The following is a 16,032-nucleotide window of genomic DNA, read 5'->3' as shown; positions in this document are numbered from 1 at the left end:
GAATTAGTTAATTAGATCATTCATAACAGGGGTACGGGGCAGTCCCCAGGGGTCTCCCTCTCCCCCTCCCGACCTCTCTTCCCCCTATTTCTCCCATCTCCTCTCCTCTCCTCCCCCCACCCCTCATATCTCTCTAGATGGGGAACTCAGTTGTATCTCTTCTCCCTATCTCCACCCCTCTCTTCTCCGTCACCCCAACTCCCACCTCCCCCTCTTCGACCCCACCTTTATCTTTCAACATCTCTGCACTCACACTCTCACCCCTTCGACTTGCGAGGTGGTTGCGCAATTACTGACGCTTACATTCCTTTGAATAGTGTTGCCGTCGGCCTGATGACCAATGATAACACTTCCCACCCTCCCTGTAACTGCATTAAGATCAATCAGTGTGTTTCGGTATTTGTGATTTCATGTACAATATTATAAACCATTTTGTGAGATGGTAGTAACTGTATGAACTCATATACAGCTAGCTCTTAGATCTGTACTCTGTATTCCATCATGTAGAATAGGGTAGCAGCGCATTTATGTGTACTTTGTTATAAAAATGGGTGTTCTATTTACAGTGGGAAACGTAATTTTTCCAAATTCGTGTGAATACCTTTTAAACGGAAATGCTTATCTTCAAAATTTAGCGACTAGTAGTCACTGGAGTAAGAGCAGTCAAGAAAAATGTTTTCGAAACATTTATTATTGCGCAATAATAAACAAATTAAACATGAAGCCAATAATTCAAATAGTTATGATTGCTGAAGCTATGTTTTCATAGCATAGCGTCCTTGTGTCATAGTGGAATGAATGGTTTTGGCCGTAGAGGCGCGGCAGACCGCTATGCCCCTGTGGCGCAATCGGTTAGCGCACGGTACTTATAGACAGTGTTCGCTGCTAAGCCATGCCGGGGTTGTGAGTTCGAGCCTCACCAGGGGCACACGTTTTGTTTTGCATGACTCTCTTGTAATGATGAGTATTACTCTATATATTTCTCTATTTTAGTTAGTACTAAAGAAAATAATGTTTGTAAAAATGTTTATGGATGAATTACACTTTCTCTATACAGTATTTCATATATTTTATTTTATTTTTAGTATTTACGTGTTTACACACCAAAAAATCTCCTGAGATTGAACAGTTCCTTACGAACTGTCGTTGCCACAGTGCTATAGCTGTGACTTATTATGAAGTATGTAAATTTTGCCAGCCTTTCCCTGCAAGTGGGTTCGTTCTCGACTCACAATCGGCAATTTTGGGTTCGAATCCCGGGCAGGACAGAAGTGGTTCGGCACGTTTCCTATCACCTAATGCCCCTGTATACTTTCAGCAGCAAAAATAAGTACCCAGGAGTTAGTCAACTTGTAGGTTTACATCTTTGGGAGGGTTAGTAGTTCGGCCTTACGGGGGTACCTCCATACCAGCCTAACGTACAGTATATATATACATAAACAGGATGCTTGTCCCCGACAAAATGAATTATTAATGATTTTCTACTAAGTTGTTTCTTTTCTTATTCCCCATTGAAAAATTTGATTTTATTAATATATTTCTCCTAACCGGTTAATTATATTTACTCACCTCTTTTACTAGTACATTAAGGAAGTTATGCTTACCATTTCTTTGACTTACCCAAAATTCTAGCTAATTTCCAAACATATCGCCCCTTTGCTCTCTCTAGTGCATTCCATTTGTTAACTACTCTAACACTGAAAAAATCCTGTTTCCTGCTGCGTCCCGTTATGCGAGTTCCACCCTTGCTACAGTGTTGCTACCCTATAATTTTTTTTAGAATTTTGTATGTTGTCATCATGTCTCCCCTATGTTTTGTGTCTACCAGCGACCATAGGTTGAATTCACATAGACTTTCTCGTTCGTAACTCATACCTCGTAGTTTTGGGGCTACTCTGGTGGTATGGTCCTGTTAATTTAATGATTTTTATCTCTTAAGCGAACAAAAATTCATTTGACTCTTGACTTGATTAATTCGTGAAAAATTTTTGTATTTCAACAATTTTGAAATTAAAATTTTGAATTAAATTTAGAATTAAAATTGTTAATTCATGAAAAAATGTTGTTAGCGAAAAACAATATAATAGAATTTTCATTTATAAAAAGTAATGAATTAGATAACATTAGTATAAGTCCTGGGTTGTACATTTAGATGTGATAGATATATTAGTATGTAAAAAAATATAAAAAAAGTAAGGTTGCAGACACCCTCTTCCCATAACAATAGATGCGAATACAGTTAGCATATTCTCATTATATGATTTACGCAAATTTTGCTACAGTGTACCTATTAATAATCTTCAAATTATGCTACAATGTGCCTATTAATAATCTTCAACTTTTGCTACAATGTACCTATTAATATCCTTCAAATTTTGCTACAAATTGCCTACTTATAATTATCTGTTAGATTAAGAACCTGCCCGAAACGCTATGCGTGTTTGCAAGAATGTAAAAACATCTGTTGTCTCTCACAAACCCAATATACTTCATGTGGATAAATTTAAAACATGAAAGTAGAAGGGGGAGGGGGTTGGAGGAGGGCAGAGATACCAACAGCAGGTAAACAAGAGGACATATGACACATGGCATGAGAAGGACCGGGGCAAAAGAGGGAAGGTGAGCTGGGAAGAGCTACACAAGGTGCGAGGGGAGGGCGTAGGAGGCACTCGGCACAACACAGGTATAGAGGAGTTGCTAGAGACAGAAGGGAGGGAAGCAACAGAGGGGTGAAGGGGTAAACTCCTGGGCAACATTAATACCCGCGCCGTGTGAAACAATACCAGCAGTCATCGGGAGGACAAACCCTTCATGCAAACTGCACCTACTATCAAGTAGAAACAATACCTCGGCAGCAAGCACAACGATGAAAGAAGAAGGGTGACCAGAGCCGGAGGGAAGTCCTCGACACGGGGTTGCCCCTGTCTTCTGTTGTAGCTGGGAACAGTCCATGGACGGTGGTAAGGACAGAAGCTGCAACTAGAACAGTCTGCCCGAGAGACAACCGATGCCCTGGTGGACTGGGTACGTTCACTGCTGAGCGCTTTGACTGAGGGTTGTGCCTGAGGTGATGAGGTTGCATGTTGTTGTTTTAGGTTCAGCTACTCAGAGCAAAAAGTTCCAAGTAGCACGGGCTATGGTAAGCCCATAGTGGACTTACCTGGTGCGGTTGCAATGTTGTTGTTGATTCAGCTACTCAGAACAAAAAGTTCCAAGTAGCACGGGCTATGCTGAGCACGTAGTAATATTGCAAGAGCCCCGGGCCTTAAATACTGCTCAGGTGTCAGGCCGAGTGAGGGGAGAAGCTCCATAAAGTCCGGCACTGGTAAGCTGATCCACCGTACTCATGAAGATTTGCGTATTGGACGCGTTTGATTTACGCTTCTACTTTACATTTTACTCTATAGTTAGATAAACAAAAATAATGCCCATTCTGTTTCGTTCGACATAAAAAATAAATAGATAAATATTTATATTATATAATAATAATAATTAATAATAATAATAATAATAATAATAATAATAATTAATAATAATAATAATTAATAATAATTAATAATAATAATAATTAATAATAATAATAATAATAATAATAATAATAATAATAATAATAATAATAATAATAATAATAATAATAACAATAATAATAATAATAATAATAATAATTGCCCGAAACGCTTTGCATAATAGTGGCTTCATTAGTATGAGTATGTTCTTTGTACACACATTCTTTTGAATAACATTATCATTATCAATAATAATAATAATTCGAGGTCATGACCAACCCATTTTCAGATTTTAATCGGTATATAAAATAGTGTTTATTGATATATTTTTTATTTATCGTTTTAACGTAAATTAAAGTTTTGATTAATTCTAGAACAGTTGTGAACGCAAGCTAGCGCACAAGTATAATAGTGCCCAAAATATATGTAGTTTCAAAGTTACAGCCCCGCTCCTGTGCCAGGTAAGTGCACTAAGGGCTCACCATAGCCCGTGCTACTTGCAACTTCTTGTTCTCACTAGCTGAATTTAAAACAACAACTGCATAAATGATTTTTATCTTTAATATATATTGTCCGAACCGCTTTGTGTAATTGTGGCTTTAGGCATTGTATGTACTAGCTCTATCTATAAATCCATTAACTTTTGTATCTTACCTTGTATGTATGTACTTTACCTGAATAAATATTTGTATTTGTATTTTGTATTGTTTGGTCCAGAGCTGTGTGCGTTCGATCATGTTTGTAGACGCTGGGTTGGGTTGTGTTGACGCTGGCCTGCGTTGCTTTTATAAACCTCGGATTATATACATATATATATATCACTGAAATTAATTTAATAAATACATGCTTGCCAAGTTAAAGAATTTAACTGTTAATTAAGATCATTATAATGGGGTTTTAATATTGACCAATTATTTATATACGAAGCGTACAAATTTTGTGTCCGAACTGGTAGAAATACATGGGCGTGCTCCGTCGTCCGTAGCAAGTGATAATTATAATATTTAATGTGGTATTCATTGGTAAGGCGGCTAAAAGCTCTACTCACGGGTGCCCTCCCACAACTGCGGTAGAGACCGATACTTTTGGCTGCTGGGTACCCACCCAACTTGCCCGGTTCACCCCTCCATAGAACTTTGTCAATGGGACATAAAGTTCTTTAAAAGTCCCGTTCTACTGTTCCCGGTCGCCACTACGCCTTTTAAATGGAATTACCCGAGCAATTTCAGTAGGTTTCCCCTTTTTCCTTGAAAGAAAATGCCAGGGAATAATAATAAGTTCAGCTGAAAGGGAAAATGACAATTTCTGCAAGGTAACCTGCCTCTGGCTAGTGGATCACTGTATCCCTTAATGTACTGTTTTAATTACAGTATTTAAACAGTTTATTAGTGCTTGTAAATTGTTATCAGGTCGTGTTTATTTTGTTTGGTATAGTTAATATGTATGTCATAGCCATCCAGCAGGCTGTGTTGAAAGGTTTATGAAAGCACAGAATGGGTTCAGAAGCTAAGGTAGTGTGCATTTTACTATATATATATAATACACAAGAGTTCTTATATTCTTTTAAAGCCACTAGCTCTTGTAGCATTTCAAGCAGGTCCTTAATCCTAATTTTTCCCAGAATACGACCCACCAAATAGTTTAACAACCAAGTACCCATTCACTGCTGGGTGAACAGAGGCTACAGTTAAGGATTGGTGCACAGTCAATCCTCCCCAAGCCAGGATATGAACCCAGGCCAAAGCGTTCGCGAAATGCGTTATATTTTGCGATAATTTTTTTTTTAAAACAAATGTGTAAAAGTCTCATTTGATCATTAGTTTTGTTAGGCTAGGATGGGCTATTTAGTGCTTATATTTAATATCTTATGTATACTGTATATGCATAATTATTGCATAATTATCATATGCCATAAATTTACTGCAAAATTCAATAAGTTAGTGTGTGCTGATTTATAAAATTAGGGTGCAAAAAATGGCCCCTGAATCTAATTGTTCTACATCATGGCTATGCTTTAAGCAAACTTAACCTATCTAATGAAAATAAGAGAAATTGATATTATATAAACTGTACTATATATACATCAATAAACTGTACTATATATACATCAATAAACTGTACTATATATACATCACACATTTATTAGGCAATTAGGCATTTATTAGGCAATTGCTCTGTACCTAGTGTTACCCAATCTCCTAATTTTTATGTAATTTCAAACAACCTTATCATTGTGTTCATTGCTGTCTTCTTTTATGTGCTAGCCATATGCTGTATTGTGACTACCAATTTTTGTCAACTACCATTCAAGCTGTCATTGCAACCAATCTTATATTGTTTCTGCTGTATTATGCCTACCAATTTTTTTTTTGTCAACTACCATTCAAGCTGTCATTGCAATCAATCTCAGCTACCTATGTGCTTTAATATACTGTACCTACAATTTTCTCTCATCTTTTTTTTCATTTCATGCAATCTGTTATCATTTTTTGTCTATAATTTTGCAAGTATTTACCTCCTTAAAATTTTCTTAGATTAAGGACCTGCCCGAAACGCTGCGCGTGCTAGTGGCTTTACAAGACTGTAATTACCATATTTGTATCCTCACATTCCTTATGTACATTCTTGTATATGCATAAATAAATAAATAAATAAATAAAAATAAATAAAATTTTAAATAATACATTAGAAAGCATCCAGCCAAGCGCCCCATCCCATATTCTCATTCATTCATGCCCAAGATCCTGTGTAAAGTAGGTTTGAGCAACTCCAGCCAGCAACAAGCATTGTCCCATGGGTCGAGTGCTTAGTGTTACTCATGTCGACACTGCCCCAGCCCCAGTATAAAATCAGAATTCCTAAACAAACGAAACATCAACAAACCCCAGCTGTAATTTAGCCATCTACAGCTAAATAAGTCTTTCAAGCATTGGGGCTTTCTTTTCATAATTATTTATTCAGTGCACGACTGAGCAGGCACTGAAGGCACTAGAATGGTTATCATCATAGGGTTTATCCAGGATAACATGCAAGGTTATCCCAGTTTAGCAGAGTTTGCGCAAAAATAATTTCAAATTGTTCACTATAGAGTACACAGTACTGTAATGTAGTGTATATGAGCTAAGATAATAATAATTATTGTTATAGTTCATATACATTACTGTACAGGATTCAAAACAGGATTAATAATTTATCCCCTTTAATTGGGTTTTCAGATTATTAGTTATAGTATATCAGATTTTCTAAATACTTCATAGCAGGTATGGAAGACCTGGATATGAAATAAGGCAGTACAAAAACTTGGAAATAAACAAAAAATTAAAACAGCCCCTCAAGATAAAATTAGTTTTAAAGAATGACTATAGTAGCTAATGTGATACATATCATATTATGTATCACATTATCACGAGGTTCGAATCCTCGTCACGGCCCTTGTGGATTTGTTCGTGATACGTGGACACTAATATGTAAGACTGTTTTTGCTCATTTATAGTTTATATGTTTTAACAAATTTCTCTCTTTGCTAGGGAGTCTGACAGAAGCAACAGCAAGAGAGGGCGTAAATTAGGTTTAGTTTTGGTGGGCCTTACAGGCGGAGCTGCAGTTGCCCTGAGTGTCATTGCTGCACCATTCGTAACTCCAGCACTTAGGAAGGTAAATTATTTAATCTTGTGGATTTTTTATAGGGCAAATGAAAGAGCAAGAACCATGTGCTTAAATTTTCATTTAGTCTAATCTCAAAATGTGCATCATAAATGTTCATATATTTTTCATATTACAGTATGTTCATATATATTATCTAAATGGTAAATTTAACTTGATATTTTTTTGTGACTAGTAAAACAAATGATCTATACAGTATTTTACCAAAAATAAAAAAATAATTTCAACAGAAAGAGGAAGCTTGTCTGAAAATTAGTTTATGGATATGGAGGACTTGTATTGTTATTTAGAAACCATCAATAATATTCATAATCAATAATACTACAAAAATTATGTTATACATATAAATAATAGAGTAAGGAATCAATTTTATAATAAATTTATTAAATTAATACAAATCTTGAAAATACATAAAATACTCTTTTTCTAAATATGGGCATTCATTTGCTCACTTGGCCCAGCAGTTCACTTGGTTTTACAGACACCTTACACCCACCAGACTCTAATGGCATGTTCACCCACCACCTGTACCTTTTTCAGATAGTTTCATCACATATTTGTCACACTCCCTTCCCCAACTATCAGCTTGAGCCATTACCAAGTCACAAACTCAATATAATGTAAAAGAATGAGCATTAGACTTGACAAACCCCTCTCCAAGCAAAATTGTAAATCAATAAACCTCTATTGATGCTCTACTAACTACTAGTTTGGCAATTGGCACTTAACCCAATTGCAACCTGATGGCAGCACACACCACCACCTGGTTGGAGGAGCCAGAAACTTCACATTGTCTGGGCCACCAAAGCATGCTCAAGAAGGGACAAAGAGGAAGGGAATAAAAGCAACTGAGGAACTGATTTGCAAGGGGTTCTCATAACCACACTACACCGTATTTCTGAGCTAAGGTCCCTTGGTTGTTTCCCAGTCAATTGCGATTAATAAAACATCCATGAAATGAGACTAGGAACTTGCCCAAACTTTGAGAATGATTACCGAGTGGACACATGAGAGAGCTTCATGAACATTTAGAATTTCTAATATTAAACTTTATTATTCATTTGTACTGTACAGTATATTAATTCTTTGACTCTCCTTGCATAGGTTTGCCTACCTTATGTTCCAGCAACCAATGAGCAAGTCAATAATGTTTTGAAAGCCCTGAGAGGTCGCTCGGGGAGCTTAGTTGATCTTGGGAGTGGTGATGGACGAATTGTAAGTATGTGTGCAAATATTTTAACTACAATTCGTTATAGTGATATTTGGTTACTATTCTAATTTTTTCCACAGAGTCATATTCTATTTACTGAAATATATATTTTAAGGTTTCATAAAAAAAATAAGTATTCTGCATGAAAATTAATTATAAATAATGTAAGTACAGTACATACAGTATTAAAAATACAGAAAAAAACATTATTTTATGGTACAGTACTGTATTATGGTTTTTTGTTAGCTAATGCATTCAATGCTACCATAAAGTAAGATCTGCTTTCTTCTCTGAACAAAGATTGTGGCAGTCAGGTAGGTGACATTTATATCATAGTTACAACAGGAACTGTTTCTAACTGACCCTGAAATCATAGGTTGGTATCAGAAATTATCATTAAAGGTCATTAAAGGTGCTAGGTGGTGACCAGAGATATGCTCTGTTGAGAGAGGGTGATTAGTTTTTGAAGCATTTGTTGTGGTCATGAAATTTAATGATGTAGTAACAGGCCTACTTTTTTTTTTTTAGGTGGTTGCTGCTGCACGTGAAGTAAAATTGAAAGGTGTGGGAGTAGAATTAAATCCTTGGTTGGTTTGGTACTCTCGTTGGGCAGCTTGGAGAAGTGGAGTTTCATCTTCAGCGTCTTTTATCGCACAAGATTTGTGGAAATTAAACCTCAAGCAATACCAAAATGTTGTTATCTTTGGGGTTGAAGAGATGGTTAGTACAATATAACACTGTAGTTTCATATTCAAGTTCAGGATATGTGTTTTCAAATACTATATAACTCCTCTCCTTTATACATATTAGATATTTTATGTACAGTACTGTATTGTATATGTAATTATTCCTCCTGCCTCTCTTACTTTTTACCTGGTGTTTACCATATCCTTCTGCCATACCAATTTGTCAACTTCCTTGCCTTTGAGCCTTGTGAGCTCACTAGTTTACTATATACAATTAACAAGGTGAGCCTTGTAAAGAGAATGGGGATTGGCAAAAAGTATGTAGGAGGAAAAGTAAAGATCTTGACATAAGATCATGTCATGTAAAATCTCCTTTCCTATGCCAGATCCTCTTTGGCTAGATTTTTATAGTCTTTGATGCCATCAAGGTGGAGCTTCTGTAAGGAAATCAAATGCAAAAGTCATGGAACATAATAATTATCATTAGTGTCGGAGTTTTGAAAAGTGACCATAATCTTATTAGCAATTATACTGTAATCTTTACATTTAGCTAATTCTTCCAGATGCCTGCCCTGGAATCCAAGTTGGTGCAAGAGCTACAACCAGATGGCTGCGTTATTGCTTGTCGCTTTCCTCTTCCATCGTGGAAACCAGTTGTTACCTTTGGGGATGGTATCAATACAGTGTGGCTTTACACAAGACCTGGAATAAGTTACCTTAAAAATGAAATAAACAATAATGTGACTCACGATGATACCTGATTAAAAATATATATATTGAAAGGTGTACAGTACTAACTTAATAAATATATTGAGCTTTAATGCTGTATTTTTTTTTACAAATCATTGGTATGTAAAAATGAATGTATAATGTATAATAATAATGAATATTCAGAATATTCCCAGGTCCTAACTAAATCTATGCAAATGTAGGATCCCAATACAGTATACAAAACCCTACCTAATACTGTACAGGAAAAAACTGCTCAACCTATACTATACTACTATACTTAAAAGAGAAGGGAATTATCACATTATTAAGCTTGTCATTATATGGCACATGGATTATAGTCATAGTATAGATATGTTTCCTGCTATGTATAGATTATACATTATATAGCACATGGAAGGATATTAGGACAGGAAGGAATGAACAAACTCTGCCCAATCATTTGTAATATTGAGAATCAAACTAATCTGCATGAAGTGACCCTCTGGAGTTCAAGTGGCTCAAGAACTTTATTGAAACGTATAAGCTAAATTAATGGTACTATTTGTACTTTACTATATACAATTATTGTAATTAAAATTTCCATTATTACCTTGGTGGTTCCAACATCACTGAGCTTGTCTCTGCCTCAGGCTGGACTCAGACTACTGTTTGGAGGCTATTCTTTAATAATAGCTTAATAATAGCTTTATTGGCCTTTTGATTTATAAGAGTTATATTGGCCTTTTGATTTATAAGAGTTATATTGGCCTTTTGATTTATAATAGCTTTGTAAAACTTATTACAAAGCTTGGAGGCAAGATACTATGTGGTCACACCACCTGTGTGGTCCCAGCTACTCTTGGGATCTGGTCAGCTAATAATAAGGTAATTTCAATTTCAGTTGACCTGGATGAACTAATTTAAAGTTCTAATTTAACTAATTCATTAACTAATTTTAAATTTAAATGAACTAATTTAAAGAAACCTTAAAAAGGACCAGGTTCGCCTGTATTGGTAAGGCTGCTACGGGCCGCCCACTCACGGACGCGATCCCACTACTGCTCGACACGGGTGCTTTTGGCTGCTGGGTTTCCCCCCTGGCCCGGTTCACACCTCCTTAGTCAACCTGGACGCCCCTGGCTGCCCAAGGGTGGCCATATTGATGCCGAGCTTAGTGCGGACGCCCACTCAACATGGGGAGTCCCGCACCAGTGCCCCTCGCCTCAAGCCGTCCACTGGCCCAGGCCTCCGAGTCGCCGGATTACAGGGTTGCGCCACCAACCCCAGCCGATAGGATAGCCATTCAAATACGTATTTGAAGCTATGACTTTCTAGTAAAGTAAATAATGATTTTCATGTGATCATGCTATATTTAGTTTTGAGAATTAGGAAAACTTGTCAAATATGGTGTTAGTTGTCCCAGCATCCAGATTATCTCGAGTCGACCTTAGTAAAAGTATGTCTTTGAGCATCTGTAGGGACGTACCGCTGGGGATGTAGGGACTAAATTTTTTTTGTACCTTTTATGATCTTTCTATTCTCGATTGTATCCACAGGTTGCATTTGGGAACCCATAAGAAACAAATGAAATTATATGTTATAGGTGTCAAAACTAAAAAAAAAAAAAAAAAAAAATCGTCCCCCTCTGCTCAAGACTCGAACCCGTGTCAATGTTGCTGACGGGGTATAGGCCAAGACGATTCGACGCACCTCATTTTTTTTCTGTAAGATAAAACTGTATATAATAATCTGTTAGAATATATACACTTAGATTAGGAGGTGATAAGCTTTGCTGGGTTAGGATAAATTTGTTCGGGTTAGGACAAGTTAGATAAGGTGAGACAGGTTTTAATATGAAACGCTATGCGTGCTCGTGGCTTTACAAGAATGTTAAATCAACTTCACTTTAAGGGGACCGCGTCGTACATATCCGCCGGGTTTGCTTATGCGGGTTCTGCCCCCGCGTCGTAAATAGCCGGGCGATCTAAAAAAAAACATATAAAATCCAATTCTTATTCGATCGACTTGGGGTTTGTATGAAAATGTTTGCCATTAAATTTTCGTTTTCTCTAATAGGCACATGGCCTATTTGAGAAAACGGCATTGTATTGTAACTTAGAGGAGAGACTATTGAGTTGGTGACACAACGAGGGTAATCGCCCACTTCACACACTCTTGTGTAGGCCGCGATCATAATTCTACATTTATATGCATATGTCTGTGTAGAGAATTTTATTACGAGTTCAGTGATATAAAATTCAACGCTGTAGGACTAATGTGGAGCTGACAACAAACAAAAGAGTATGAACATTTTGTTGCTGTTTGGGCGTACGGCGAGTGATCTACGTTATTATTTATTTCGTTGTGGAATAGCTAATGCTTTGGTTACATTTTATACATATGATCTTGTAGAAAATTTTATTGCCAACACATTGATACCAAAATGAAATACGTAGCTCGCGAATTGGTGTCAGGAGAGTGAAAAGATTACACACTGTTTGGTGTTTACGCTTAAGAGCCCAAAACGCCTTGCGCACAATGCGCTATTTTTTCACGGGGACCGCGCGCATTAAAGTGTTATTAATTAATTTCTATGTTCTCTGTTAACCCCCAATGTACCTTCTTGTATATAAATAAATAAATGAATAAATAAAATATCGCTCGGAGACTGGGGCTGAGGTCAGTGAGGTGAGCCCACCCGCCCCACCACATACTTGCCTCACATTGCATAACTGACTACGGGCACGTCAGGTGTATAATGCAATACGTTATGCTCCGCCCACATACAAGTCCACTTCTTGTACCTCTTGGGTCTTTATTTGATCCTTCCCGACGATTGATTTCATACAAATTAAATGGAGCCGGTTCATTTCGGCCCCATTTCATTGAAGAATATTATAGTTATGTTATTATGAGTACTTATATGAGATGATATATATTTTGCCAGAGTAAAATGTAGCCCGTCCGTATTTTACGTCTATGGTTAACAGTCAAGGGATCGAGGTTAAATCACCCGGTCGCAGGACAGAAACGGTTGGACACTTAATTTAGAAACTGTACTTGTGGTCGATCTTGAACCCATTGATGATGTGACGACTTATACTGAATTTTGTAACTAGCTCATCAAGATTGTAACTTGCTTAGCTAAATGAATTGTGGGGTTCAGTCCCTGAGCCCATTATGTGCCTCTGTAACCCTTTCCACTACCGCCCATAAGATGGGTATAGGGTGCATAATAAATGAACTAAACTGAGGTAGAGAGTCCCTACAAACGCAATCAGAGGTGGTACTCATCCCCTATATATTTTTTTGTAATTTAGAATGTAAGAACTCTTGGATATATAAATAAATAAAAAATAAAATGGTTATACTTAGTATTAAAACCCCAATATAAGACTATTAACAGTTAAAATCTTCTAGTTAACAGGCATATAGTTATTGAATGAAGTTGAGTGACAACCCGTCCTCGACTCAAGTCCATTACATTCAGCGGTCAACCCCACAGACGCATTCATAAATTTTAACATGCTGTTCATTCAAAACGGGAATTTCCTCAAGTATAAATTAATATTATAATATATTAGCATATTGTGTATATATAGGCATAGGATAGGTTAGGTGTTTAGGTTCTGTTGGCAATTATTTGTATTTATAGTACGTGGGTGAAGCATTTACAGCGTTGTGATTCGAACCAAATTCGTCAGTGAAGCACTTGTTCCGGATATGTTCGAACGTCAGCAGTTGTGAGTCGTGTGTAAACCGCTCTTCATTCATAAAAAGGGGGTTTGGCGGGTGGATGGAATCACTTTTGGGTCTTTGTTTGGAGGACGGGCTGAAACATTGGCGGACGTTCTTATGAAGCCAGGATTCAGAAGCCATCACATCACTCACAGCCCGTCCTCCAAACAAAGATCCAAAAGTGATTCCATCCACCCGCCAAACCCCCTGTATATGAATGGAAAGCGGTTTACACACGACTCACAACTGCTGACGTTCGAACATATCCGGAACAAGTGCTTCACTGACGAATTTGGTTCGAATCACAACGTTGTAAATGCTTCACCCACGTACTATAAATACAAATAATTGCCAACAGAACCTAAACACCTAACCTATCCTATGCCTATATATACACAATATGCTAATATATTATAATATTAATTTATACTTGAGGAAATTCCCGTTTTGAATGAACAGCATGTTAAAATTTATAAATGCGTCTGTGGGGTTGACCGCTGAGTGTAATGGACTTGAGTCGAGGACGGGTTGAATGTTTACACTTCGCGTCTGAAGGCCCACAAACATGGTCGAACGCACAAAACACTTGACTGTGGCCAGTTTTTGGGTAGACTCCTATTACATTTACTGTGTGATTGTTGTACTAATATATAATAATAGGTTTTAAGAGGAAACGCTTAACATGTAATATTTATTAATAAAAACAAAGTCAGAAGCTACACGCCTGTCTCTACGTGTCTTATGTGTTAATTTTGGGCGCACTTGTACTTGTGCGCCAGCTGGCGTTCACATCTGATCTCGCCTGAAAGGTCTAGATTTAGTCAATCATAGTTAGTTAGTTTAGTTCATTTATTATGCACCCCATGCCCATCTTGTGGGCGGTAGTGGAAAGGGTTACAGAGGCACATAATGGGCTCAGTAACCCTTTCCACTACCGCCCACAAGATGGGTATGGGGTGCATAATGATAATAATGTGCATTTATTTAGGGGAATAAATTTTTGGGCCCACTCAGAAATAATCGAAACATTATAATAATTAATTTTTTGTTGTATTAAAAATATAAATAAAACCCCATGGTTACTCTAATTATGAACACTAGAAAACCTTCAATACCACAGGGAAACTTCGCATCTACTGCAGATATATCGATAATATATACGTATGTGTGAAAACCCTCCTGGAATTGTCGCGATTAAAGGATCAACTTATCCGCAACTCAGTGCTTAACTTTACCCATGAACTATAGGCATCGATGGTACACTCTCTTTCCTCCATGTCTACGTGAGGACCTAAGACCCCGAAGACTAAGGACTAAGACCTTGGTCTAAGACCAAGACACCTGCCCGAAACGCTTTGCGTAATAGTGACTTTAGGCATTGTATGTACTAGCTCTATCTATAAATCCATCAATTTTTGTAAAATCTCTTGTATGTATGTACCTTGGCTGAATAAACATTTATTTATTATTTATTTATAAGACAACTTTCACCACAGATTATACTAAACCCACCAACACTGGAATGTGTATGAATGGTCAGACAGATATAAGAATAGTGTAATAAACGCAATTATACTAAGAGCCCTTACTCATTGTTCTGACTGGTATAAAATCTACAAGGAACTGGAAAGAAGCCTTCAAGATTGATTGATTGATGAAGATTAAGCCACCCAAAAGGTGGCACGGGCATGAATAGCCCGTAAGTGGTGGCCCTTTTAAGCCATTACAAGTATCAAGAGCTGATACTGGAGATCTGTGGAGGTGCGAATGCACCCTGCGTGACGGGAGATGTCTCCCTTGTGAATGTGTAAAAAGAAGCCTTCAAGTATTAGATACACAAATTGAGAAGTCAACACCCATATCAGAAGATATTTAGAAAAATTGTATAACACGCTTTCCATGAAACTATTACAAAATCCACTATGATCTCTTTTATATGGCAAACTTTAGCTATTTTGTGTAACAACTTAATCTCATACTTTTAATATTCATAGTAATCGAAATATTCATATTTTTTAAATACAAGAGATGAAACAGAAAGCCATAAGTTAGATCTGTGTGTTGTTGTGTTGATTTAGGGGCGACGACGATCGTGGGATCGGATGCGCCCATTAGATCTGTGTCGCTCCTGAAGACGTCAGTAAGGAGACGGACTTTTAGCAAATATCTTCCTGTGATTGGCTGTTGCTGGGAATGCCAACACTCTTTCTATAAATTAAATGCAAACTAAGAAATACGTCCTTTTACACAATAATATCTTTATTTCGAACACAATCTCTTTGTTTTGTACAAGACAGAAATTTCCATCCAACTGAATAATCGAGTCCAATAAGAGAACAGAGCATTGTATCATCGATAATATTTGCGTCAGGCAACCCCCACTGATGACGTCACAAGCTAGGTAGCCAGCCCATGTTTCTGCAACACTCGTTACATTCAGCAGTATTTAATTATAACTTTATTAATGCTTTTAAATACTTAACCCTTCACTTTTTATGTAGATTAAAGTTGAAGCAGA

At 37.0% G+C, this 16,032-nt stretch overlaps 1 protein-coding gene, 1 long non-coding RNA gene and 1 other non-coding gene across 5 annotated transcripts in view; 2 read left to right on the top strand and 1 right to left on the bottom strand.

Annotated features, from left to right (window-relative positions):
• The window catches only part of LOC123762095 (uncharacterized), a 14,303-nt gene extending 11,317 nt beyond the window's left edge, over positions 1-2,986 (bottom strand). Inside the window, exon 1 of the long non-coding RNA XR_011230310.1 lies at positions 2,848-2,986. This is a non-coding gene — a long non-coding RNA (uncharacterized lncRNA). The remainder of the gene's footprint in view (positions 1-2,847) is intronic.
• Positions 834-928, top strand: TRNAI-UAU (transfer RNA isoleucine (anticodon UAU)). Its single transcript has 2 exons — positions 834-871; positions 893-928. It is a non-coding gene; the product is annotated as a tRNA-Ile (tRNA).
• Positions 2,889-9,886, top strand: LOC123762094 (ATP synthase subunit C lysine N-methyltransferase). 3 transcript variants are annotated; one of them, XM_045748406.2, is made up of 5 exons: positions 2,889-3,024; positions 7,034-7,160; positions 8,274-8,384; positions 8,908-9,099; positions 9,629-9,886. In XM_045748406.2, exons 1-5 carry the CDS (start codon positions 3,008-3,010, stop codon positions 9,824-9,826), a joined length of 645 nt encoding a protein of 214 aa, XP_045604362.1. In that variant the 5' UTR covers positions 2,889-3,007; the 3' UTR covers positions 9,827-9,886. The 3 variants fall into 3 exon arrangements, with proteins under 3 accessions (XP_045604362.1, XP_045604361.1, XP_069192003.1); XM_045748405.2 differs by lacking the exon at positions 2,889-3,024 and adding an exon at positions 4,454-4,734; XM_069335902.1 differs by lacking the exon at positions 2,889-3,024 and adding an exon at positions 4,454-4,818.
• Positions 9,887-16,032: the final 6,146 nt, after the last annotated feature.

The sequence above is a fragment of the Procambarus clarkii genome, chromosome 34 (assembly GCF_040958095.1).
Source record: "Procambarus clarkii isolate CNS0578487 chromosome 34, FALCON_Pclarkii_2.0, whole genome shotgun sequence".
Lineage (NCBI taxonomy): Eukaryota > Metazoa > Arthropoda > Malacostraca > Decapoda > Cambaridae > Procambarus > Procambarus clarkii.
This window is presented reverse-complemented; position numbering and strand designations above follow the sequence as displayed.